At 39.8% G+C, this 21,552-nt stretch overlaps 1 protein-coding gene across 1 annotated transcript in view; it reads left to right on the top strand.

The window, feature by feature from the left end:
* Positions 1 to 21,552, top strand: part of FAM47E (family with sequence similarity 47 member E) — a 31,328-nt gene that overhangs the window by 7,798 nt on the left and 1,978 nt on the right. Inside the window, exons 3-7 of the mRNA XM_010361236.2 lie at positions 4,221 to 4,360; positions 9,528 to 9,636; positions 12,597 to 12,797; positions 19,087 to 19,242; positions 21,267 to 21,344. Of these exons, the coding sequence (XP_010359538.2) occupies positions 4,221 to 4,360; positions 9,528 to 9,636; positions 12,597 to 12,797; positions 19,087 to 19,242; positions 21,267 to 21,344 (684 nt within the window). The remainder of the gene's footprint in view (positions 1 to 4,220; positions 4,361 to 9,527; positions 9,637 to 12,596; positions 12,798 to 19,086; positions 19,243 to 21,266; positions 21,345 to 21,552) is intronic.

The following is a 21,552-nucleotide window of genomic DNA, read 5'->3' as shown; positions in this document are numbered from 1 at the left end:
AAAACTTATCTGCTTCTTTATATATTAATGACTGGAAACAAATGAAGTATTTTATAATCACTTATTTGGAGATTTGGTGGACTGTGCAGAAGAAAATGGATTTCTTTGAACTCCCAAACCAAAATGACAGGTTTGGAATTAAGTGTAATGAAAGCTTCTAAAGTGAACCTGAAAGAGTTATCAATAAAGTTTTTTCTTTTTTCATGTAGTCCAACACATGTGGCAGAAATTCAGATGAATGGATTGGCCATGTGATTAGGCAATGGCAGAAACTTGAGTTTAAAAATGAATCATTTCATGATCCTACACCCAGAAAACCTTAAAGATTCATCCAAAAGACTTCTAGACCTGATAAACGACTTCAGTAAAGTTTCAGGATACAAAATTAATGTTCAAAAGTCAGTTGCGTCTCTATACATTATCAATACTGAAGCTGAGAACCAAGAACTCAATATCATTTACAATTGCCACAAAAAACTAAAATACCTAGGAATACATTTAATGAAGGAAGTGAAAGACTTCCACAAGGGGAACTACAAAACACTGATGAAAGAAATCATAAATAATGCTAACAAACAGAAAAACATTCCATGTTCATGTAAAGGAAGAATCAATGTGTTAAAATGACCATACTATCCAAAGCAATCTACAGATTCAGTGCCATTCCTATAAAATTACCAACATAATTTTTCAAATAATTACAAAAAACAATTCTAAAATTCATACAGAATCAAAAAAGTGTCTGATTAGCCAAAGTAATCCTAAGCAAAAAGAACAAAGCTAGGGTCATCATGTTACCCAACTTCAAACTATACTGCAAGGCTACAGTAATCAAAACAGCATAGTATGGGTGCAGAAACACGCCCATAAATTAATGGAACAAACAGAACAGAGAACCCAGAATGAAAGCCACACACCTACAACCAGCTGATCTTTGACAAACTTGACAAAAACAAACAATGGAAAAAGGACACCCTATTCAATAAATGGTGCTGGGAAAACTGGCTAGCTATATGCAGAAGAGTGAAACTCTGTCCCCATGTCTCACCATATACAAAAATTAACTCAAGATGGACTAAAGACTTAAATGTAAGACCTGAAGCTATACAAATTCTAGAAGAAAACCTACAAAAAACTCTTCCAGACATTGACTGAGGCAAAGAATTTACGACTAAGACCTCAAAAACAAATGCAACAAAAACAAAAATAGACAAATGAAAATTAAGCTAAAGAACTTTGCACTGCAAAAGAAACTATCAACACAGTAAACAGACAGCCTGCAGAATGGGAGAAAATATTTGCAAACTATACATGTGACAAAGGACTAATGTCTAGAATTTATAAGGAACTTAAACAATTCAACAAGAAAAAACAATTCCATTAAAAAATAGGCAAAGTTGGAAAGTCTCCCCAGGAGGTTAAGGCTATAGTGATTGCACCACTGCACTTCAGCCTGGGTGACAGAGTGTGAGACTCTGTCTCAAAAAAAAAAAAAAAAGAAAAAAAAATGTATATATATATATACACACACAAAAAGGACATGAACAACCACTTCTCAAAAGAAGACATACAAGCAGCCAACAAACATATGAAGAAATGCTCAACATCACTAATCATCAGAGAAAAGCCGATTAAAACCACGGTGAGATACCATCTCATATCAGTCAGAATAGCTATCATTGAAATAAAATAACAGATATTGGCAAGGATGCAGAGAAAAGAGGATGCTTCTACACTGTTGATGGGAATGTAAGTTAGCTCAACCTCTGTGGAAAACAAGATGGAGATTTCTCAAGGAACTAAAAATAGAACTACCATTCAACCCAGCATTTCCACTACTGGGTATCTACCCAAAGGAAAAGAAATTGTTTTGTCAAAAAGACACCTTCACTCATACGTTTATCACAACACTATTACATTAGCAAAGTCATGAAATCAACCTAAGTGTCCATCAGTGATGGATTGGGTAAAGATAATGTGGTATGTATACACCACGGAATACTATGCAGCCATTAAAAGAATGAAATCATGTCTATTGTAGCAACATGGATGGAACTGGAGGCCATTATCCGAAGTAAAATAACTCAGAATCAGAAAATCAAATACCATGTGTTCTCACTTATAAGTGGGAGCTTAACAATGGGTATACATGGTCATAAAGATGGAGAAAATAGACACTGGGGCCTCCAAAAAGGGGGGTTGGGAAGATGTTGAGGATTAAAAAACTACCTGTGGGGTACTATGTTCACTATTTGGGTGACAGGTTCACTAGAAATCCAAACCCCAGTATTATACAACATACTCATGTAACATACCTGCACATGTACCCCCTGAATCTATAATAAAAAATTAAAAGATAAAATAAAAAGGTTTTTTTAAAGGAAAAAAAAAACATGAAAAAAGTGTCATTTGTTTGCATTAGCATTCCTTACAGCTGCTGAAATTCCAGGAGCGTTTAATAAAGCTGCATCTGCCTGAAGAGATCAGTGATATTACTGACTAGTTCAAAAATAATTATAGGATACGTAAGATAAGAAGATGTTATTGCTATTGAATCACCAGTATTGTTTCTGCCAACTTTGGTGTCTGTATATGAGCACATGTGGAATGGATTTCCCTATACCCAGAACAACATAGAAGTATGGCACAGAAAAGGGGAAAATGTAATAGGGAATTCTCATGTGAGTATATATTGAATCACAGAATAATTTTAATAAGAGCAGTGCATGTAGAAAATGAATATGAACGTATTCTTCAAGGAGAGCCCTAAAAGAAAAAAAGCAAGTATTTACTATGATGCAAGACTTCAAAATATAGTTAGCAATCATAAATGCCTGCCAGTTCTTATGGACTACCTCTGTGTAATTGCCCATAATCTATCTCTCTTATACATTTTTCTAACATGTTGAATTTTCTTCTTAGCTTTTTTTTTAGTGCCCCCCACACTATTTTAAATTGTGTTATTTTTTACAATTCACTATGTTATGTGTTTCATCTTTGCATCAGTTTTAGTGCTGGAGATATACATTGTGTAAAGACTTTTATAGAGTTCTAATTCATTTCACGCATTTTTTGCAAATTTGACTTCATGAAAATGCATTGTCACAACACTGACTTTGTGTGTAAGCATTGTGGATTTACATAACAACATTGAAACTTCATCAATGAATGAAGAGATGTCCTTTTTGTTCATCTGTATTTGTGAAAGATAGTATTTCTTGATATCTTGGTTCTTTGGGTAACTGCACATAGAGTGGTGTCCCATAATGGTTGTTTTTTGCTTGTTTTTTTTGAGACAGGTTCTCATTCTGTCGTCCAAGCTGGAGTGCAGTGGTGCAATTATAGTTCACTCTTACCTCAAACTCCTGAGTTCAAGGGATCCTCTTACCTTAGCCTCCAAGTATCTAGGACTACAGGAGTGCACCATCATGCCTGGCTAATTTAAATTTTTTTTTAAATAGAGACAGGAGTCTTGCTGCGTTGCCCAGGCTGGTCTCAAGCTCCTGGCCTCATGCCATCTTCCTGCGTCAGCTTCCCAGAGCACTGAGATTATATGCCTTAGCTACTGTGCCTGGCCCCATCATGCATTTTGATTGATTTTGTCAAAAGGCTTAGGTTGTACATTGCTGTATTTCAGATGACTGAAATTATAAAGCAGAGTGCACACAATTGCCAAACATAGTGATATGCATTTATACCTACCACTTTTGGAGCTATTTCTTTGTGAATATGGTTTCCCTGCTCATATTATACCCATGTGACTTTTGCTAGTATACCTGACTGTTTGTGCTTGCAAAAATATGTATATTGTTTTTGCCCAATTCATTGTGTAAAATGGCCGATGAAGTGTTCTCTTATTTTTACATTTCTCAAATAAATCTCCATTTAAAAATTTTAAGTGCCTTTAAAATAATTTTTTTTACAATTTTTTTTTCAGAATTATAGTTTTGGGATTTTAATTTTTGGGATTGCGATTTTGAGGATTTTAGACTTAAGGGATTATGATCTTTCAGGATTTTAACATGTGGGGTTATGTCTTTTGGGATATGGTCCAAATCTATCCATAGCACCCAGCATAATACTAGGCATGGAAGTTGGTGAACAGCACTGATAGATTGAAAAGGAAAAGTGAAGGGCAAGTGTGTCTGTTTTGTTGTAGAATGGTGACTCCCTTCTTCAGCACATTTTTCTTTTCCTCTAAGACTATTTTCTGTTTGTAGCTCTTATTAAAGGTGCTGGAAGTGCTCGATCCTGACCGGAAGCTGGAGGACACATGGGCTTATTGTCAGGACACCAGGAAAGGAATGAAAGAACCCACAAAGCTTTTTAAAAAACGTTCTACCCAAGTCTACCTGGGACCGTGAGTATTGTTCTTAACCCTTTGATCATTGCTGTTACCTGATGAAACATTCTAGGAATTACCTTCTTAAAGTTTCTCATCTTTAGAATAATTCTAATGAAGCAAATATAACTCAGTTCCCAAGGAAGAGGGAAAGGAGTCCTAGGTACCACTCTAAATAGTGCTTATTTCTTCAATGGATGTGATTTATCCAGCAACGATGCAGACACAGGTGTCTATAAGGAAATTCCAGAGAGAGTCCCTCCCTATGCTTGAGGGGTAGAAACAGTGAAAGTCAGAAAATCCTTGATTTTGAGGCAGCTTCTACAACTTTCCAATTTCCTTTAATTCAAAAGTGCTCAGCATACCAAAGCACCATAGTTTTGGGGTTTCATCCTTTGTGCCCCACGAAATGTTACGGCTGGAGGGCAGTGAAGAGATCACAACTCACTGCAGCCTTGAGTTCTGGACTCAAATGATCCTCCTGCCGCAGCCTCCTGAACAGCTAGGACTTCAGGTATGTACCACTATGCCTGACCTAAGCCTTTTTTCTGAGTATAGGTCTACTGCTTGGCGTTTCCACCCATCTTTTTTTCTTAAACCATACCTGTAATACTACCTTCACTGACCCTTCTCAAAGCATTAAGCTTAACAAAAGCATCTCCCTTTTGTAACACATTCTTGATTCCCCAGTCAATATAATATTTAATTAAATAACATAAATGCAGTGATAAGCATACTGGACACAAATAGATTTGGGATACACATGTTTTTTTGTTTGTTTGTTTTTGAGACAGAGTTTTGCTCTGTGGCCCAGGCTGGAGAGCAGTGGCACCATCTTGGCTCACTGCAACCTCTACCTCTTGGGTTCCAGCTATTCTTATGCCTCAGCCTCCCAAGTAACTGGGAGTATAGGTGCCCACCACCCCACCTGGCTAATCTTTGTGTTTTTGGTAGAGACGAGGTTTTGTCATGTTGGCCAGTCTAGTCTTGAACTCCTGGCCTCAAGTGATCTGCCCACCTCTGCCTTCCAAAGTGTGGAGATTACAGGCATGAGCCACTGGGTCAGGCCTACATTTGACTTTTGAAATTAAAGATCTCAGTGATGGGTGCTGAAGAGTATGGTGAACTAGACAGCAGCCTATCCACAGTACCCAGACACTTAGAGGGGTGTGGACTGTGGTCAGTGTGTTTTGTGGGGGCCATGTAGAGCTTTGTTGGTCACACACATTACCTACATGGAGGTGGATTTAGAGAGAATCCACTGCATTACATTATATATGTTTTTTAGGGGAAGACACAAGGTGAGAGGAACTTTACTTTTAGGACATTTCTGGCTCTTCAGTCCACCACCTGGTAAAAGTAGGAAGGGTAACTGGATGTGCTTCTCTCAGTTTTGCCTTTCTTCCATGAGGAGCAAGATGGCCCATGGGAAGCACAATTTCTCCTTGCTTCCCTATTCTAGAGGGGAGGACTGTCCTGGTCCAGCCCTGCAGAGGACTGGGTGGAAGTCTCTGCCAGTTTCTGGGTGTCAGTTAGCAAGTCCTCTTGGACCTAAAGCCATGTCATCTATCATGGCTGCTGTTAGCAGTGAAGGGGATATTTTGGCTATTGTCTTTGCTCTCTGTATTGTTTTTCAGGTTGCTCAGAACTTGGGTTGGGGAGCGAGAGGAAAGTTGTATGTAGGGATCTGTGATATAATAAATATACTTGGTCTTTGTCCCCAGTTACTGACACAGGGCTCCTAAAACCCTTGGGATTTCCTGAGTGACAGGAATGCTTTTTGTTATTCATAAGGAGCCCCTTTTAGTCACTGGAGAGTGACTAATGAGATGCTCAGGTTGGGGCCCCTAGATTGTCTTAGAATGTGGCTGGTCACCAGAAAGACCAAGTGATTAGAGGGTTAGAATGTTCAGTCCCACTCAGTGTGACCTCTCAGCAGAGACAGAGGGAAGCATGGCTGGAGATTAAAAATTCTTGAACATATATTTGATGAACCTCCAGGTTGATGAACACGTCCAGGTGCTGGCAGGATGCAAGCGACACTAACTCCCCCTCACCAGATAATCTCTCCTTTCCTTTAGAGCAAAAGTTTTTGAAAGAGGCATTCATACTCACTCAGTCTTTTTCTCTCCAAACAGCAATCAGGCTCTTTTCTCTACCACTCCACTGAACCTGACCTTAGCCAAGGTCACCACTGACCTCTATGTTACTTAATCAGCTCTCAGGGATCACCATACTTGATGTATACATAGTAGCAATTGATGTAATTGATTATGTCCTCTTTCTCCTAACACTTTCTTTACTTGGCTTCTGGAACATCCCTTTCATGGACCTCTCCGTAGTCATCTTTTACTGGCCACTCTTTACCTTTTAGCCTTGAAGTACTTTGGTCTTTGATGTCTTTTCAGCACATTTACTCACAACCAAGTGACCTCCTCTGGTCCATCTGTATATGGTTAATTCAATATTTGCCCTTGGATGTATAATTGGAATCTCAGACTAGACAAACCCAAAACTGAACTCTTGTTTTCTCCCCTAAACTTATTCCTACTTCTGTCTTCCCCAGTTCAGTAAATAGGAACCCCATCTTTCCAGTTTTTTCTGGAACAATAGTTGCAATCTGCCAGCAAATGGTAATGGTTTTACTTTTGAAATGTATCCAGAATCTCACTTTCTCCACTACTACCAGTCTATTCCAAGATTCCATCACCTCTTGCCTGGATTATTGCAATAGCTTACTAACTGGTCTCGTGACCTCCACCCAAACCCCCCTCTCTCAAGTCTGTTTGTCACATAGTAGCTGACATAATCCTTTTAAAAACGTAAGTCAAGTCATGTCATTCCAGTGCTTGAGATTCTCCAATTGCTTATTTTTCTGAGAAAAATCCAAAGTCCTTACAACTGCCTTCAAAGTACTATATGAGTAGGTCGCTGTCACCTCTCAAGCCTCATCCTCTGCTGTTCTACTCTTTAATTACTCCTCTCCATGGGACTTTGTATTCTTTAAACATGCCCAGCACTTTCCCAGCTCAGGTCTTTGCACATGCCATTCTTTTCTGTCTGTTATCTGCATGACTTGACATTTACATGGTTTGACCCCCTTCTTCTTTTGGGTCTTTGGTCAAATATTACTTTAATAGAGACAACTTCTCTGTATAAATAAAATGCTCCCTACCATCACTCTCCATCCCTCCTGTCCTATTTTGCTTTCTCTATATCACTTATAATCACCTGGTATATGTTTGTTTACTATCTGTCTCCCCTATTCAATTGTATACTCTATGAGGACAGGGGCTTAACTTTATTTATATTTCAATTCTAATGCCTGGCACATAGTTGGTGCTTACTGGATATTTGTTGAATTAATGGATGAATAAATTAATATGACTGTTATGAATAAAAGGTACAGGGGCTATGAATAAAAAGTAGGCTCAGGGGACAGCCTGTGGGGGTGCCTCCCCGAGGAAGGCACATGTATGTTGAGACATGAAGGGGATAAGGAAATGGTGACAGCATTGCAGTCAGGTGGAACAGCTCAAGCAAAGGCCTAATGGCTGGAGGGAGCAGCATGAATTCACAGAAGTGAGAGAAGGCCATATTGGCTGAAGCTCAGAGAGTAAAAAAGGGCGGTGGGTCCCAAAGAACCTGGAGAGCTAGGCCATGCAGAGCCTTAGAGGTTGTGTCAAGATTTAAGTCTTTATTGGAGGAATAGCAAGAGGCTGTTGAACACAAAAGTTTGTTCATGAATGTCCATAGCAGCATTGTCCTTAAGAGGCATAAAGTGGCAACAGCCCAAATGTCCATCACCTGCATATGTTTGTGAATGGATAAACAAAAAGTGGTCTATGTAGACAATGGAATATTGGCCACAAAAAGAAATAAACTACTAAGACGTGCTACAACATGGATGAGCCTTGAAAACATTATGCTAACTGAGAGAAGCCAGACACAAAAGACTACATGTTGCATGGTTCCATTCAGATGAAATATCCAGTATAGACAAATCTACAGAGACAGAAAAGTGGGTTACTTGTTGCCAGGAAGGAGCAAGGGAAGTGGGGAAATGGTGATTATTAATGGCTACGGGGTTTCTTTCAGGGCAATAAAAATGTTCTGGAATAAGATAGTGGTGGTGGTTGCACAACTTTGTGAATATAAAAGGGTACTCAAACACTTTTGAAGTGGTAAATTTTATGAATTTCATGGTGGATGAATTATATTTCAATTTTTATAAAGAAGCTATTGATGGTGACGAAGGGTGGCTGATTTGATATGTCCAGAGTTACATTTTGAAATGACTGCTTGGGCTGCAGTGTAGGGAGTGGATTGGGGGTTGAAGGTTGGGGGAGCCATAGGAGTTGATGATGCAGAGACACTAGCATTTTGCAGCAGTCCAGAGGGAAGGAGACAGTTACAATCTGCCAGACTTTAACTGAGCTGGATTTTAGGAATGATAGAGAAGTCAAGGATGACTCCTACTTGTCAAGGTTGCCTGAGGCTTTGGTAGACTTCAAGCGCAGTAATTTGGGCTTTTACCCAGTACATGTTTTAATAAATGGTACTCAAAATTTTAAAAATCAACTTATAATGGTAAAATGCTATATAAGTTTTAATTATTATAACTAATCATGATATACTTGTCTTTATGATATTGGTAATGAGAATGTGCTCTTTGAAAAATTAAAATATAATTTGTATGTAACCTTGCAAGAGACTGTCAGAAATACTTGCTTTGGCCGGGCGTGGTGGCTCACGCCTGTAATCCCAGCACTTTGGGAGGCCAAGGCAGGTGGATCACGAGGTCAAGAGATCGAGACCATCCTGGCTAACAAGGTGAAACCCCATCTCTACTAAAAATACAGAAAATTAGCCAGGCGTGGTAGTGGGCGCCTGTGGTCTCAGCTACTCGGGAGGCTGAGGCAGGAGAATGGTGTGAACCTGGGAGGCGGAGCTTGCAGTGAGCCGCTACTGCACTCAAGCCTGGGCGCCACTCCACTCTAGCCACTGGACTCCAGCCTGGGTGACAGAACAAGACTCCGTCTCAAAAACAAAAAACAAAAACAAAACAAAACAAAAAAACCAAATACTTGCTTTATGATTTCCTTTTGCCTCCAAAACTGTTTGAAATCCATTTGGATTCATTGTGTCTCATATTGTAATTCTTTAATGATCTTATTATCTTTAGTTCCAAGAAGACTTCTGTGTCAAATGCAAGCCAATGGCTTTATGAAGAAAAGCCACATAAAATGGATTTGCTCCATGAAAACAGTCCTCATCCTGGTCTTCAGGAAAATGTTCACAGAGCAGTTAATGACTTCTGCAACTGGGTTACTACTTTTGTAAGTTAGTGGTGATACTTAAACCTGCTTTTAAAGGTCGAGCTCAAAGTTGCTTTTATTAAAAAAACAGTATTGGATAAAATCTAAGTCAAATCCTCAAAGTCATAAAGGAATCATTTTCTTCTATTATATATAAATAGAAATATTTCTGGTAGATGAAATTTCTGGAAAGTTTGCAAACTTGTGGCTAATTTGAATGTTCATGTTTACATCTCACATCATTGCAGTTGTTTCATATTTTTATTTTCCATTTTAATGTCAGGACTTTCTTTTCTCTCTTTCACTCCTTCAACTCATTTTTCTCAGTTAGATTTATCTAGAAGTACTCTGGCAGGTACACCTTGTTCTAACATGCCAGGCACGGTGGCTCATGCCTGTAATCCCAGCACTTTTGGAGACTGAGGCAGGTGGATCGCTTGAGCTCAGGATTTAATACCAGCCTGGGCAATATGGCAAAACCTTGTCTCTCTTGTATTTTTGTAAAAAATATAAAAGGCCGGGTGCAGTGGCTCACGCCTGTAATCCTAGCACTTTGGGAGTCCAAGGTGGGTGGATCATGAGGTCAGGAGTTCAAGATCAGCCTGACCAACATGGTGAAACCCCATCTCTACTAAAAATATAAAAAAATTAGCCGGGTGTGGTGGCATGCACCTGTAATCCCAACTACTCAGGAGGTTGAGGCAAGAGAATTGTTTGAACCCGGAGGCAGAGGTTGCAGTGAGCAGAGATTGCGCCACTGCACTCCAGCCTGGGCAACAGGGTGAGACTCCGTCTTAAAAAAATAAAAATAAATAAATAAAAATTAGCTAGGCATGGTGGTGTGCCCCTGCCACGCAGGAGGCTGAGGTGGGAGGATTACTAGAGCCTGGGAAATCGAGGCTGCAGTGAGCTGTCATCATGCCACTGCACTCCAGCATGGGGAACAAAGCAAGACCCTGTCTCAAAAAAAAAAAAAAAAAAAAAAGCCGGGCGAGATGGCGGGCGCCTGTAGTCCCAGCTACTCAGGAGGCTGAGGCAGGAGAATGGCGTGAACCCGGGAGGCGGAGCTTGCAGTGAGCTGAGATCCGGCCACTGCACTCCAGCCTGGGCGACAGAGCGAGACTCCGTCTCAAAAAAAAAAAAAAAAAAATCTGACATAAAGAGACTTTTGACTCAGTTATCAAGGTCTTCCCTTGTGCTCCTTCCAAGACCTATGTAGTTACCTATTCCTGTTTCTGAGTCTCTGTAGATGTCTAAATACCTGATGCTTTTATTGGATTTAAGGTTTTAGGATTTGCATTCCATGCCCCCACCCCATCTTTTGAGTGTTAGTTTTAGTCAATGTATTTTTTTTAGTACTTTTAAACATCAAGCTACTTACTTCATTGGCAAGTGACTGAAATATAATTCAGATTGGTTTAAGAGAGAAAAGGGAAGCATCCAGATATAGTAGGAACTTCAGGCACAGCTTGATCCAGGTGCTGAAATATTTTTAGATGTTGTTCCTATCTCTTGGTTGTTGCAAGATGGACTTCTTTCTCAATCAATATTTCCCCAAGAAATGGCAAAAGTAGTCACTAAAATTTCCAAGCTTATATCCTACAAGCGAGCAACCTAAGTGTGAAGACAGCAATGCTTTTCCATTAGGGAAAAGTCCAGGGATTACTCTCACTGGACTAACTTGGGGCACATGCTTGTGCTTGAACTAACCATTATGATTAAGGAGATGGAATATGCTTATTGGCTAGGCCAGGATGCACACCTAACCCTGAAGCCAAGAGTGGGGGTGTCCAGCCCAACTGCAACAGAGTGAGAGTGAGGGACAGAGACTCCTCAGATGGTGACTGGAGCGGGGATGCTGGATGAAGAAGACGAGGCCCAGTATGCCTGGTATCCAAATCACTGCTTGTCCATAATCTGTTCAGAGTGGATTGCCTGATTTCCAGGGTCCACTTCTCCTATTCCTGCTGCTGGAGGCGATTCCTGTCTCAAGGCAGGAAACTTAAGGAATCTTAGAATAAGAGCTTAGCTTCTCTGGTAACTGCCTTTAGTTTCAGACCCTGTGACCAAGCTCCCATCTTTACTGACATCCCACAAGCTAGGTCCCTGTCTCATCACCCTGTGGGCTTGTCTTTACAGCACTGGCTTGTGCTTTTCCTTCCATGGTGTTTGTTTATTTTTCACCTCATTGATTCTGCTTGCTTTATTTCTGCTTCATTATTACTTTAGCTTCCTTTTGCCTGTACTTGTCCCTTTATGTCCCTGACTCTGTTTCATGACTCCTCTCTATAAATTTTACTCCAGTCACAGTGCCAGCTGCTGGTGACTTCGTTCTCTGTGTTTTCCAGTTTGTATTTTCCAGTATGAGATTCTATTGAGTCTAAGATCTTTTAGCCTTGAGCCATATCATAGGTAAATGCTCAGCATACAGATTAGCTGCTCTTAATGTGCCCATCTCTACTCCCACCAGCTGTAGCTGAGGGAAGGAAATGGTGAAGGTTGTTCTGTGTACAGAATGCAGCTGACTAAAACCACCTCCTTCAGCAGGAGCTGTGAACCTGGCAGCTTCCCTTATACAGAGTTATGGGCAAAGAAAACACTGCCATATCTACGCAAGTCTAGAAAATACTTCTAGAGATGCCACCACTATAAAGTGCTGAAGAAGTTTGCTATCGATCAAACTGAATTTCCCTCAGGCTCATGATTTCCCTCAGGGACTCACTGCTTCTTGCAAAGTCCTAAGCTGTCTTTTAATGACAAAGCCCTCCAAATCCCAAACACTTCTTGTCTTCAATGAATGCTGACTGAGCATTTTCCACCTCTCCCCAAACTACCTCTTTCCCTAGCAATGGCCAACTACCTCCCTTAGATTAAAGAAGAAAGCAAGGAGCATTTTACTGATTGCCCTCAATTCATGCAATGTGATATTCTTCCAGGGAATTTCAGACATTGATGAAGAGTTCATCTTGAAACAGTTTGACATTGACTGTGAGACCAAACCAAGCCATGATGCGCTCCACACAATGAAGCCAAATCAGGTTGCTCTGGAGCTAAAGCGTAGTGTGGGGCTCAGTAAACTGCAGGAGCGGAAGTTCTTCCAGAAATCAGGCTATGAGAGGAAACTCCAGAAACCACAGGTAATTGCAGAAGGGGACCAGACAGAAAATCAAAGAAAATTAAGTTGTTTTGAAGTCTTAAAGTTCTTGAATTCTGGTGTGTCATGGGTACTGGTTTTTTAAAGTAGAATTCTTGAATTTTTTTCATGATTAATATTTGTTAAACAAATGCATGTTTAATACCTATAATAAAGTCAGTTATACAAATGAGGCATATCATTTGGGATTATTTTTAATACCTGAATAGTCATTTTCAGAGATAATTTGTTAGGTGTTTTATATGTTGAAATACTAAAAGTCAGTAGAAATATACATGAATGGTTATTATTGCAAGAGCAAAATGCTGCAATTAATTATTGTGAATGCTGTTAATATTATGTCCAAAGATTCTTGAATTTTTGCTGGAGTCTTATTGACCACAAACCATCATTCTTGACCACATGCTTGCCTAACGATTAACAGGTTTCCTCAGCACCAAGTTTCTGTAAAGATGGAAGAACAAGGTAACAGAAAGGAGAAATAACATGCCATGTTCCAAAGGGAAGTACTATGGGCCCCTAAACTACTATTTACTTTTCTACACAGTGTGTCACTGCAAATATATATACACAAGTCAAGTTATGTGAGTCAACAACAGATTTAAGTGCCTAAGTTGGAGGGGAGAGCCCTTCCCTGAAAGTGAAAAACAATATTTTATCTCTGTCTTCTGCCTTTTACACATAAACTTTGATATTATACTTCCAATATTTGGGACATATTAATTTTGTCCTTTACAGTTGAACACATTTGCCAACTTATTTCGACACACATTATGTTTCTATCCTTGACTCCATTGCATAACGTTTATGAAAACTATGCATTTCATCATGAATATCAGCACTTTTATTTTTCCATTTTCCTTTCATCTTTCTAAAAGGTAAAATGCAAAATGGTATTAGACAGGTAAGTTATGTCCATCACACCTGTGGCCTGAACCACTGCTTGTCCTGATTCTGGGCTGAATAAAATTGCTCAATTCCCAGTATGTAGAAATAATTATGCAAACACTGCTTTATAAACCGTGGAAGTTATTGCCAAAATTGAGCCTTTGACTGGCAAATGGAGGGTCACTATACAAAAGTTGAAAATATGTTTCCACATAGTATCTTTTTTCTTCTGACTAGAAGACTTCTTTTAACATTCCTTCCAGTGTGGATCTGCTGGTGATGAATTCTTTCAGCTTTTGTATGTCTGAAGACACCTTGTTCTGCCTCATTTAAAAAGATTCAGTGGTCACCTGTTGTCTGTTATCTGTAGGGGTTATGTTTCAAGATCCTCCAGTAGATGCTGAAACTTTGGGTAGTACTAACTCCTATATATACTGTTTTTTGATCTGATAACAGGCGGTTATGAGTGACTAAGGGTGGGTAGTGTGTACAGTGTGGATACTCTGGAAAAAGAGATGATCATATCCCTGGAGGAGTGGAACAAGGATGGCTTGAGATTTCATCATGCTACTGAGAATGGCACACAATTTAAAACTTATGAATTGTTTATTTCTAGAATTTTCCATTTAATACTTCAGACCATGGTTGACCACAGGTAACTGAAAATGCAGAAAGCAAAATCATGGATAAGGAGGAATTTTGTATTTTGTGGGAAAAGAATTCTAGTTCAAAGTTAATTCATAGTTTTAAAAATTTCAGTAAAGATATTGCTTTCCTGTCTTCTTGGTTGTACTGTCTCTAGGAGAAATCTTACATCATCCTCATCTTTGTTTTTTTGGGATGTGCTTTTTCCTTGGATGCTTTTAATATTTTCTCTTTGTCACTGGTTTTGAGCATTTTGATTATCATAAACCTTGGTGTATCTTTCTTCATGTTTCATGTACTTGTGGCTTGTTGAGCCTCTTGGATTTGGGGGCCTATAGTTTTAATTAAATTTGGAAAATTTTGGACCGTATTTCTTTAAACTTTTTTTGTTGTTGTTTTTCAATCCCTTCCCAGAACTCTGATTACCTGTAATTAGGCCACTTGAAGTTGTTTTACAGCTTACCACTGTTCTGGTCAGCTTTTTAAATTCTCTTTTCTTTTTGTGTTTCTATGGCTATGTCTTTAAATTCTCTATTTTTTTTTCCCTGCAATGTCTAATCTTCCGTTAATCCCATCTAGTATTTTTTTAGAATCTCATATGTTACAGTTTTTATCTCTAAAAGTTTAGCTTAAGTCTCTTTAATTTATATCTTCCATGTCTCAACTTCACCTTTTGCGCACAAAAAACATAGTTATAACAATTGCTGTGATGTCATTGTTTACGGATTCTAACGTCTGCATCAGTTCTATGTCAGTTTCCATTAGGTGATTTGTCTCCTCATTGTGGGTCATACTTTCTTGCATCTCTGTGTGCCTGGTAGTCTTCGATGGATGCTAGGCAGTGTTACTTTTATCTTACTGGGTGTTGAGTATTTGTATTCCTGTAAATATTCTTGAACTTTGTTCTGGGATGCAACCAAGTTAGTTGGAAGTTTGATCCTTCTGAGCTTTGCTTTTAAGATTTGTTGGGGTTGGGTGCGGTGGTTTATGACTATAATCCCAGCATTTTGGGAGGCCAAGGCAGAAGTATCACTTGAAGCCAGGAGTTCGAGACCAGCTCGGGCAACATAGTGAGACCCTGTCTCTACAAAAAACATTTAGAAAAGAAATTAGCTGCTTGTGGTGGCATGTACATGCAGTCCCAGCCACTTGGGAGGCTGAGGCAGAGGATTACTTAAGCCTAGGAGTTCAAGGCTATAGTGAGCTATGATTGTGTCACTGTACTCCAGTCTGGGTGACAGAGTGAGATTTTTGTTTCTATTAAAAAAAAATTTGTTGGGAAAGATCAAAGTAATGTGGGGTAATTATTCCCTACTACTGAGGCAAGACCCTTCTGTGTGTTCTGCCTAGTGTCCTGTGGATCTTTAGGTTTTCCAGGAGGAGGAAGGCACTGTTCCTGGCCCTGTGAAACTGCTGGACACTTTGCCCTCTTTTCCTTTTGGTTGGTTCTTTCCCTGACCGTGGGTAGTTTCTTCCCACACATGCACAAAGGGGTACCCTCTGAAATCTCCTGGAGTTCTCTCTCTGTGCAGCTCTTTCTTTTCTGATACTCTGTGCTGCAAACTTTCTCTGCTTTGATCTGTCTGGACTCTTGGTCCTGTCATCTCAATTCAGAGAGTCCATTGGGCTCCTCCTGGGCTCTACCTGAAGGCAGTGAGCTAGGGCAGTCATGGGGCTTATCTTGTTTGTCTCTCAAAGATCACTATCCTTGGTTACCCCATGTCTTGTGTCTGGCATAGTATTAATTCATGTATTTTTTCTTGTTTTTTGATTGTTGAAGGTGGCAGGGTAAATCTGGTCCCTATTCTGGAAGTCCCTGTCTTTATTTTCTGGGCGGCCCTGTCTTTATTTTCTGACTCCACAAACCATCAGGCCTTCTAAACTGTGGTCTTTGGTGTATGAGCTTTCCTGCTACCTTAGCTTTGCTCATAGTATTCTCGCTTCCTGAAGTGCCCCTCCTCTCCAAGTCCATAGGTTCTATCTTCCTTTAGACCCAGGAAATATGCTGATTTTCCATGGAGCTTTTCTAGGTCCCTTGGTTGACATTAATTTGTTCTTACTTCTAATCTCTCACAGCAATCTGTGCCTCTATTTTATATATCTTTTTTTGCCCTCTATATTAATTTATCAATTTGTGTATGCATTTATTCAAAAACAGTAGTAGGTTTCTGAGCACCTACCACTATGTGTCCAAAAGTGCTGGGAACAAATGAAGCAAAAATGGAGGACTGCCTCCTGCACTTATGGAGATTACAGCCTAGTGGGGTCAACAGGTAAATGATTATAGTGAAATGATGTCATGGTGTGTTCAGGACATAGGAAGAGGTAATCAATTCCATCAAGCACAGGGTGAGGGCATGTTTATGAAGGTATCACAGAAGGAATTATGTTCATCTTGAGTCTGGAAAGATCACCAGTTACCCAACAACATAACATATTCCAGAATTCAAGTTCTTCAGTGTGGCAGTAATGTAGATTCCGTTCCCCTCCTTCTCCCCTTTCTTCCCCAATCTGTTTTCTTCCCTCTTTCATTTCAGTGGTTCATATCTGAGGGCAATGTGCCCCCTTTCCCCCATCTCAGGGGTATTTGGCAATATCTACAGATGACATTTTTGGTTGTCACCACTTGGGGGATACTATTAGAATCTAGTGGGTAGAAGCCAGGAATGCTGCTAAACATCCTGTGATGCATAGGACACACACACACACACCCCTCCCCTACATACAATGAGTTCTCCAGTACCAAATGTCAATAGTGCCAAAGTTAAGAAACATGACTTTCATTCAGCAAATACTTATTAAGCACCCATTATGTCCTAAGTATTGTTTAGATGCCAGGGAGATGTAGCTGGGAATAATTTCCGAAGCTTATATTTTAGAGGACGAGAAGAGAGACAGACAAACGATCAGAAAATATATAGCATAGAAATGGTGATGAGGGTCATTAAGTAAAGTGGAGCAGAGAAAGAAGGCAAAGAGTGTTGGGAGGGGGGATTCTTTTTTTTTTTTTTTTTTGGAGATAGAGGCTCACTCTGTCACCTAGGCTGGAGTGCAGTGGCCTGATCCCAGGTCACTGCAACCTCCGCCTCCTGGGTTCAAGCGATTCTCCTGCCTCAGCCCCCGGAGTAGCTGGGACTACAAGCCTGTGCCACCACGCCCAGCTAATTTTGTGTATTTACTAGAGACAGGGTTTCACCATGTTAGCCAGGCTGATCTCAAACTCCCGACCTCAGGTGATCCACCCACCTCGGCCTCCCAAAGTGCTGGGATTACAGGCGTGAGCCACTGCGCCCGGCCCGGGGTTGCCCTTTTTTAAATTGGATGGCCAGGGAAGATGCCACTGAAAAGATGACATGAAATAGGTAAAAGAGGAAGCCATGGGTGTGTCTTGGGGAAAAACATTATAGTAAAGGGAACAGTGTGTGTAGCGGCACTGAGGCAGAAGCATGACAGCGGCGCTCTGGAAATAGCAAGGCAGTCTGTATGCTCAGAGCGGAGAGATCACAATGCTGAATCCAGCGCTGGAAGAGATTTCCCTCCTGTCTACTCTGTCCCATTCTCTCTGTCTTAGAGCATATCTGGCTTGACTCTAGAATGCCCCACTCATTCCGCCACATAGTTTAAATGTGCATGAGAGGAGACAGGGCCAGAATCTTTGTGGTTTCATGTTTCTAACACCCAAGAGTTAGACCCCCTTTTGTGATGAGACAGTGTGGGTATTGCATTCACAGTATCAGTCTATAAACCAACAAGAGGTTCTCCTAACGTCCTTGATGCACTGCTGAGGAATGGCGGAAAGAAGGGAATGAGATATGTTCATTTACTTCTTTCTCTCTTCCAGTTAAAAAGGCAGGAGCTTGGCCGGGCGTGGTGGCTCACACCTGTAAGCCCAGCACTTTAGGAGGCCGAGGTGGGCAGATCATGAGATCAGGAGATCGAGACCATCCTGGCTAACACGGTGAAACCCCGTATCTACTAAAAATACAAAAAATTAGCCGGGTGTGGTGGCGGGTGCCTGTAGTCCCAGCCACTTGGAGGCTGAGGCAGGAGAATGGCGTGAACCCGCGAGGCGGAGCTTGCAGTGAGCCGAGATCAGGCCACTGCACTCCAGCCTGGGTGATAGAGCGAGACTCCGTCTCAATAAAAAAATAACAAAATAAAAAAAAAGAAAGAAAGAAAGAAAGAAAAAAATAAGGCAAAAGCTTGGTGTTAGCAGTTTGATAAAACAATACTGTAGCATGTGCAAGGCTGAGCACCGTGCTGGGCTCATACTGTCTAATAACTTACTATTTTGATTGACTGAGTATTATTCAAGGTCTTTACCCTAGGGGAAAACATGTGATTTTTACATGATTTCTAGCTGCTTTACATACATTCTTTCCTTTAATCTTCACAACAGCCCTGTGGGGGTGTATACTATTGTTATCTCCATTTTACAGATGAAGAATTTATGTAACTTGATCATCTCACACCTACTGAGTGGGAGGAAAGCTGGATTTGAACCCTGGTCTGTCAAAATCCAAAGGCCATGTTATTAACCACTGCATTATTTTTTAAATCATGAACTTTAATGTTTACTTTGTAAAATCAAAGCATGCTGAAATTTCACAAAATACTTTGGCAAGGACCAACCTAAATTCCAAAGTAATGATCCTGCTCTCCTAAGCTAAGCTTTAGATGTTTGAAATGACAAACAAACAAAAAATCAATGGCACTGGGAATTATGTTACTCTCCATAGAATCCTTGTAAGCCAAAGTGGGTGAAGATGAGGTATGGAGCGTGGTATTTGAACCCCAAGTTGTGGAAAAAGCAAAGAGCAGACGAGCCTCTGGTTGACCCTGAGGTCTCACATAAAGCTCAAGAGGAGAATTTTAAAAAGGAATTGCAGGAACAGGTATGTATTTATACTGAGATTCGATCATCTGAGCTTAAGATGATCACAGTGTGTCTGCCACCCTCATACTGAACTAGACTCTGTGGTGTAATACAAAGCCTCCTGAAAGCCCTCCACCTTGCATATTGAATTCAGCAAGGAGAAAGCCAAGTCATGTTATGGAGAATATGTAATAAGCAAGACGTGGAATCTCCTGGCTTTGTGGTAGACATGACATCTCTACTCATGGTATTTTAACATTCTTGGAACAATTTATTCCAAGAATAATTGTTCAAAGGGTGGTGTGACTTGGTAGGACCACCTCAGTGCCCAGAATAGATGTGATGTCATGAGTTCTCTTTGGGTAACAAAACGTGAAGCTTGTTTCCTATCAGCTATGGGTGAATGCCAAAACATTCAAAATTTCAGCCAGGAAATTTCTTTTAGGCAATTCATTCAAGTTGTAGGATCTGTCTGAGAGGAAAGGGGCAAAGGTTAAGCACTGTTTGATATTCCAAAGCAACAAACACTCACAACAAGGATGTGCTCTAATTTTACTACAGATAAGCTCTGTGCCTGCTCATTTCTTGTGTAAAAGTAGCTAATGGAAAGAAGATACTCATTATAGCCCTGGAAATTTGGAAATATTGATAGAGTAGAGTACTTGCATAGTACTCTAAATGAGGATATTTGCAAACCTCTTCTCTTTTTCAACAGACCCCAAACTTCTCCCAGATAACAGATGTGAAAACACTTTGAGAAAGCAAAATACAATACGAATTAGACTTATTATTCATCAGTAATCACTCATCAGTTGTCTTCTTCAGATTGGAAAGCTAAGACAGGAAGGATGGTCATTTTAATCTTTTCCAGTACTGAATATAAATTCTTATTTTCAGGTGTGAGGTATGACACAAATTTATGAGCACCACATGTTTATATAAGTCTCAAAATTATGTAAATAATGTTTGGCAGAATTTCTTAGTATGATTTTTGGAGAGCCTGAGTTTATGTTTAATATACAACATAAAGCTATTCCAGTTACACTTTTATTATAAAAGGTAATATCATTTTCTCAAATATTTAAAAAGAAAAATAGCTACAAACTTTTGCTTTAAGGTGTCTAGAGTTCTTTTTTTAAGAACATATTCTTAATGACTAAGTCTTAAAGACTTCAAAAATTTTACAAAACATATTTCATTTTGATGATAAATGCTATAAAGATGTTTTCCAAAATGGTTACAGTGAGCGAATAAAGTAGTATTATTTAAATTTTGGAAATATAACTGGTATAACTCACTCATATAGTAAAAGATTGTTTATCAGGCAGTTTAGACACAGGAAGGATTCATAACAATGGAATTGTTCTACAACAATTTTTATAAATCACACCTTTTTAATGCCTGAGGAATGGTTTACCTTATCAACTATAGGTGGTACCACTAGACTGTGGCACCCCAGTTTACAAGACACAGGCACTATGGGGTACTGGTAAGTACTATGACAACATGACTGTCTTTCTGGGGACTCATGAGTTTTGACTATTCTTGATAGATTTGGTTTGGAAGGTGAAATGGTCTTAAAGTACTGAATTGCAATTATGTAAACTTTTGCATCCGATTTTTAAATTAAAATAAATGTAAAGAAAAACCAAAAAGATGCATAAATATCACAGATGTTGGGACTGATCAAATCAGTTTTGATTGTCATGTCCTTCGAAGTTAAGATCTATGATTTGTGGACATACTGTTAATCTTAACTAGGTTAGATTCCAGACATCATAGGTCAATAATTGTCTAATTGCTAAAATGTATTGCCCATCCTTAATACGGGCATAAGGAAAAGGGTAGGAGAAGGAGAGAAAGCTGGACATCTTTAAAAGCCTTCATATTCATCAACTCAGGAACATTACACACATACTCAAAAACAAGAAGGATATGGATTAAAATGAGATACTTTATAAAGAGCTAAATGCTTTTAATGAGAACAAATATGAAATCAAGCTTCTGGTGGCTGACCCCTTTCTTATGTGGGTACTCTTTTAGGAGGAGTTACTTGCAGACCTTCACGGAACAGTTGCCCTTAAGGATTTCATTCTAAGCAGGGGCTACAGGATGCCACGTGTGAGTAAAGGGTTATTTCAGAAGGCCCTGCTGAGGGGCTTCGTGGCTCACAGTTGTTGATGGGAAGAGGTTATGACCCTGATAAACCCAAATAGTTCTTTCACAGGCACATACCAAGACAGGCCCCTGAAAGAAAGGGCGTGCTTTTCCCCAGACGGGGACTCAGAGAGAGGATATGGCATTTTGCCCTTTTTATTCTGCTTATTTG

The sequence above is a fragment of the Rhinopithecus roxellana genome, chromosome 2, assembly GCF_007565055.1.
Source record: "Rhinopithecus roxellana isolate Shanxi Qingling chromosome 2, ASM756505v1, whole genome shotgun sequence".
Classification (NCBI taxonomy): domain Eukaryota; kingdom Metazoa; phylum Chordata; class Mammalia; order Primates; family Cercopithecidae; genus Rhinopithecus; species Rhinopithecus roxellana.
The sequence above is the reverse complement of the archived record's forward strand: the minus strand, read 5'-3'. Positions and strand labels throughout refer to the sequence as shown.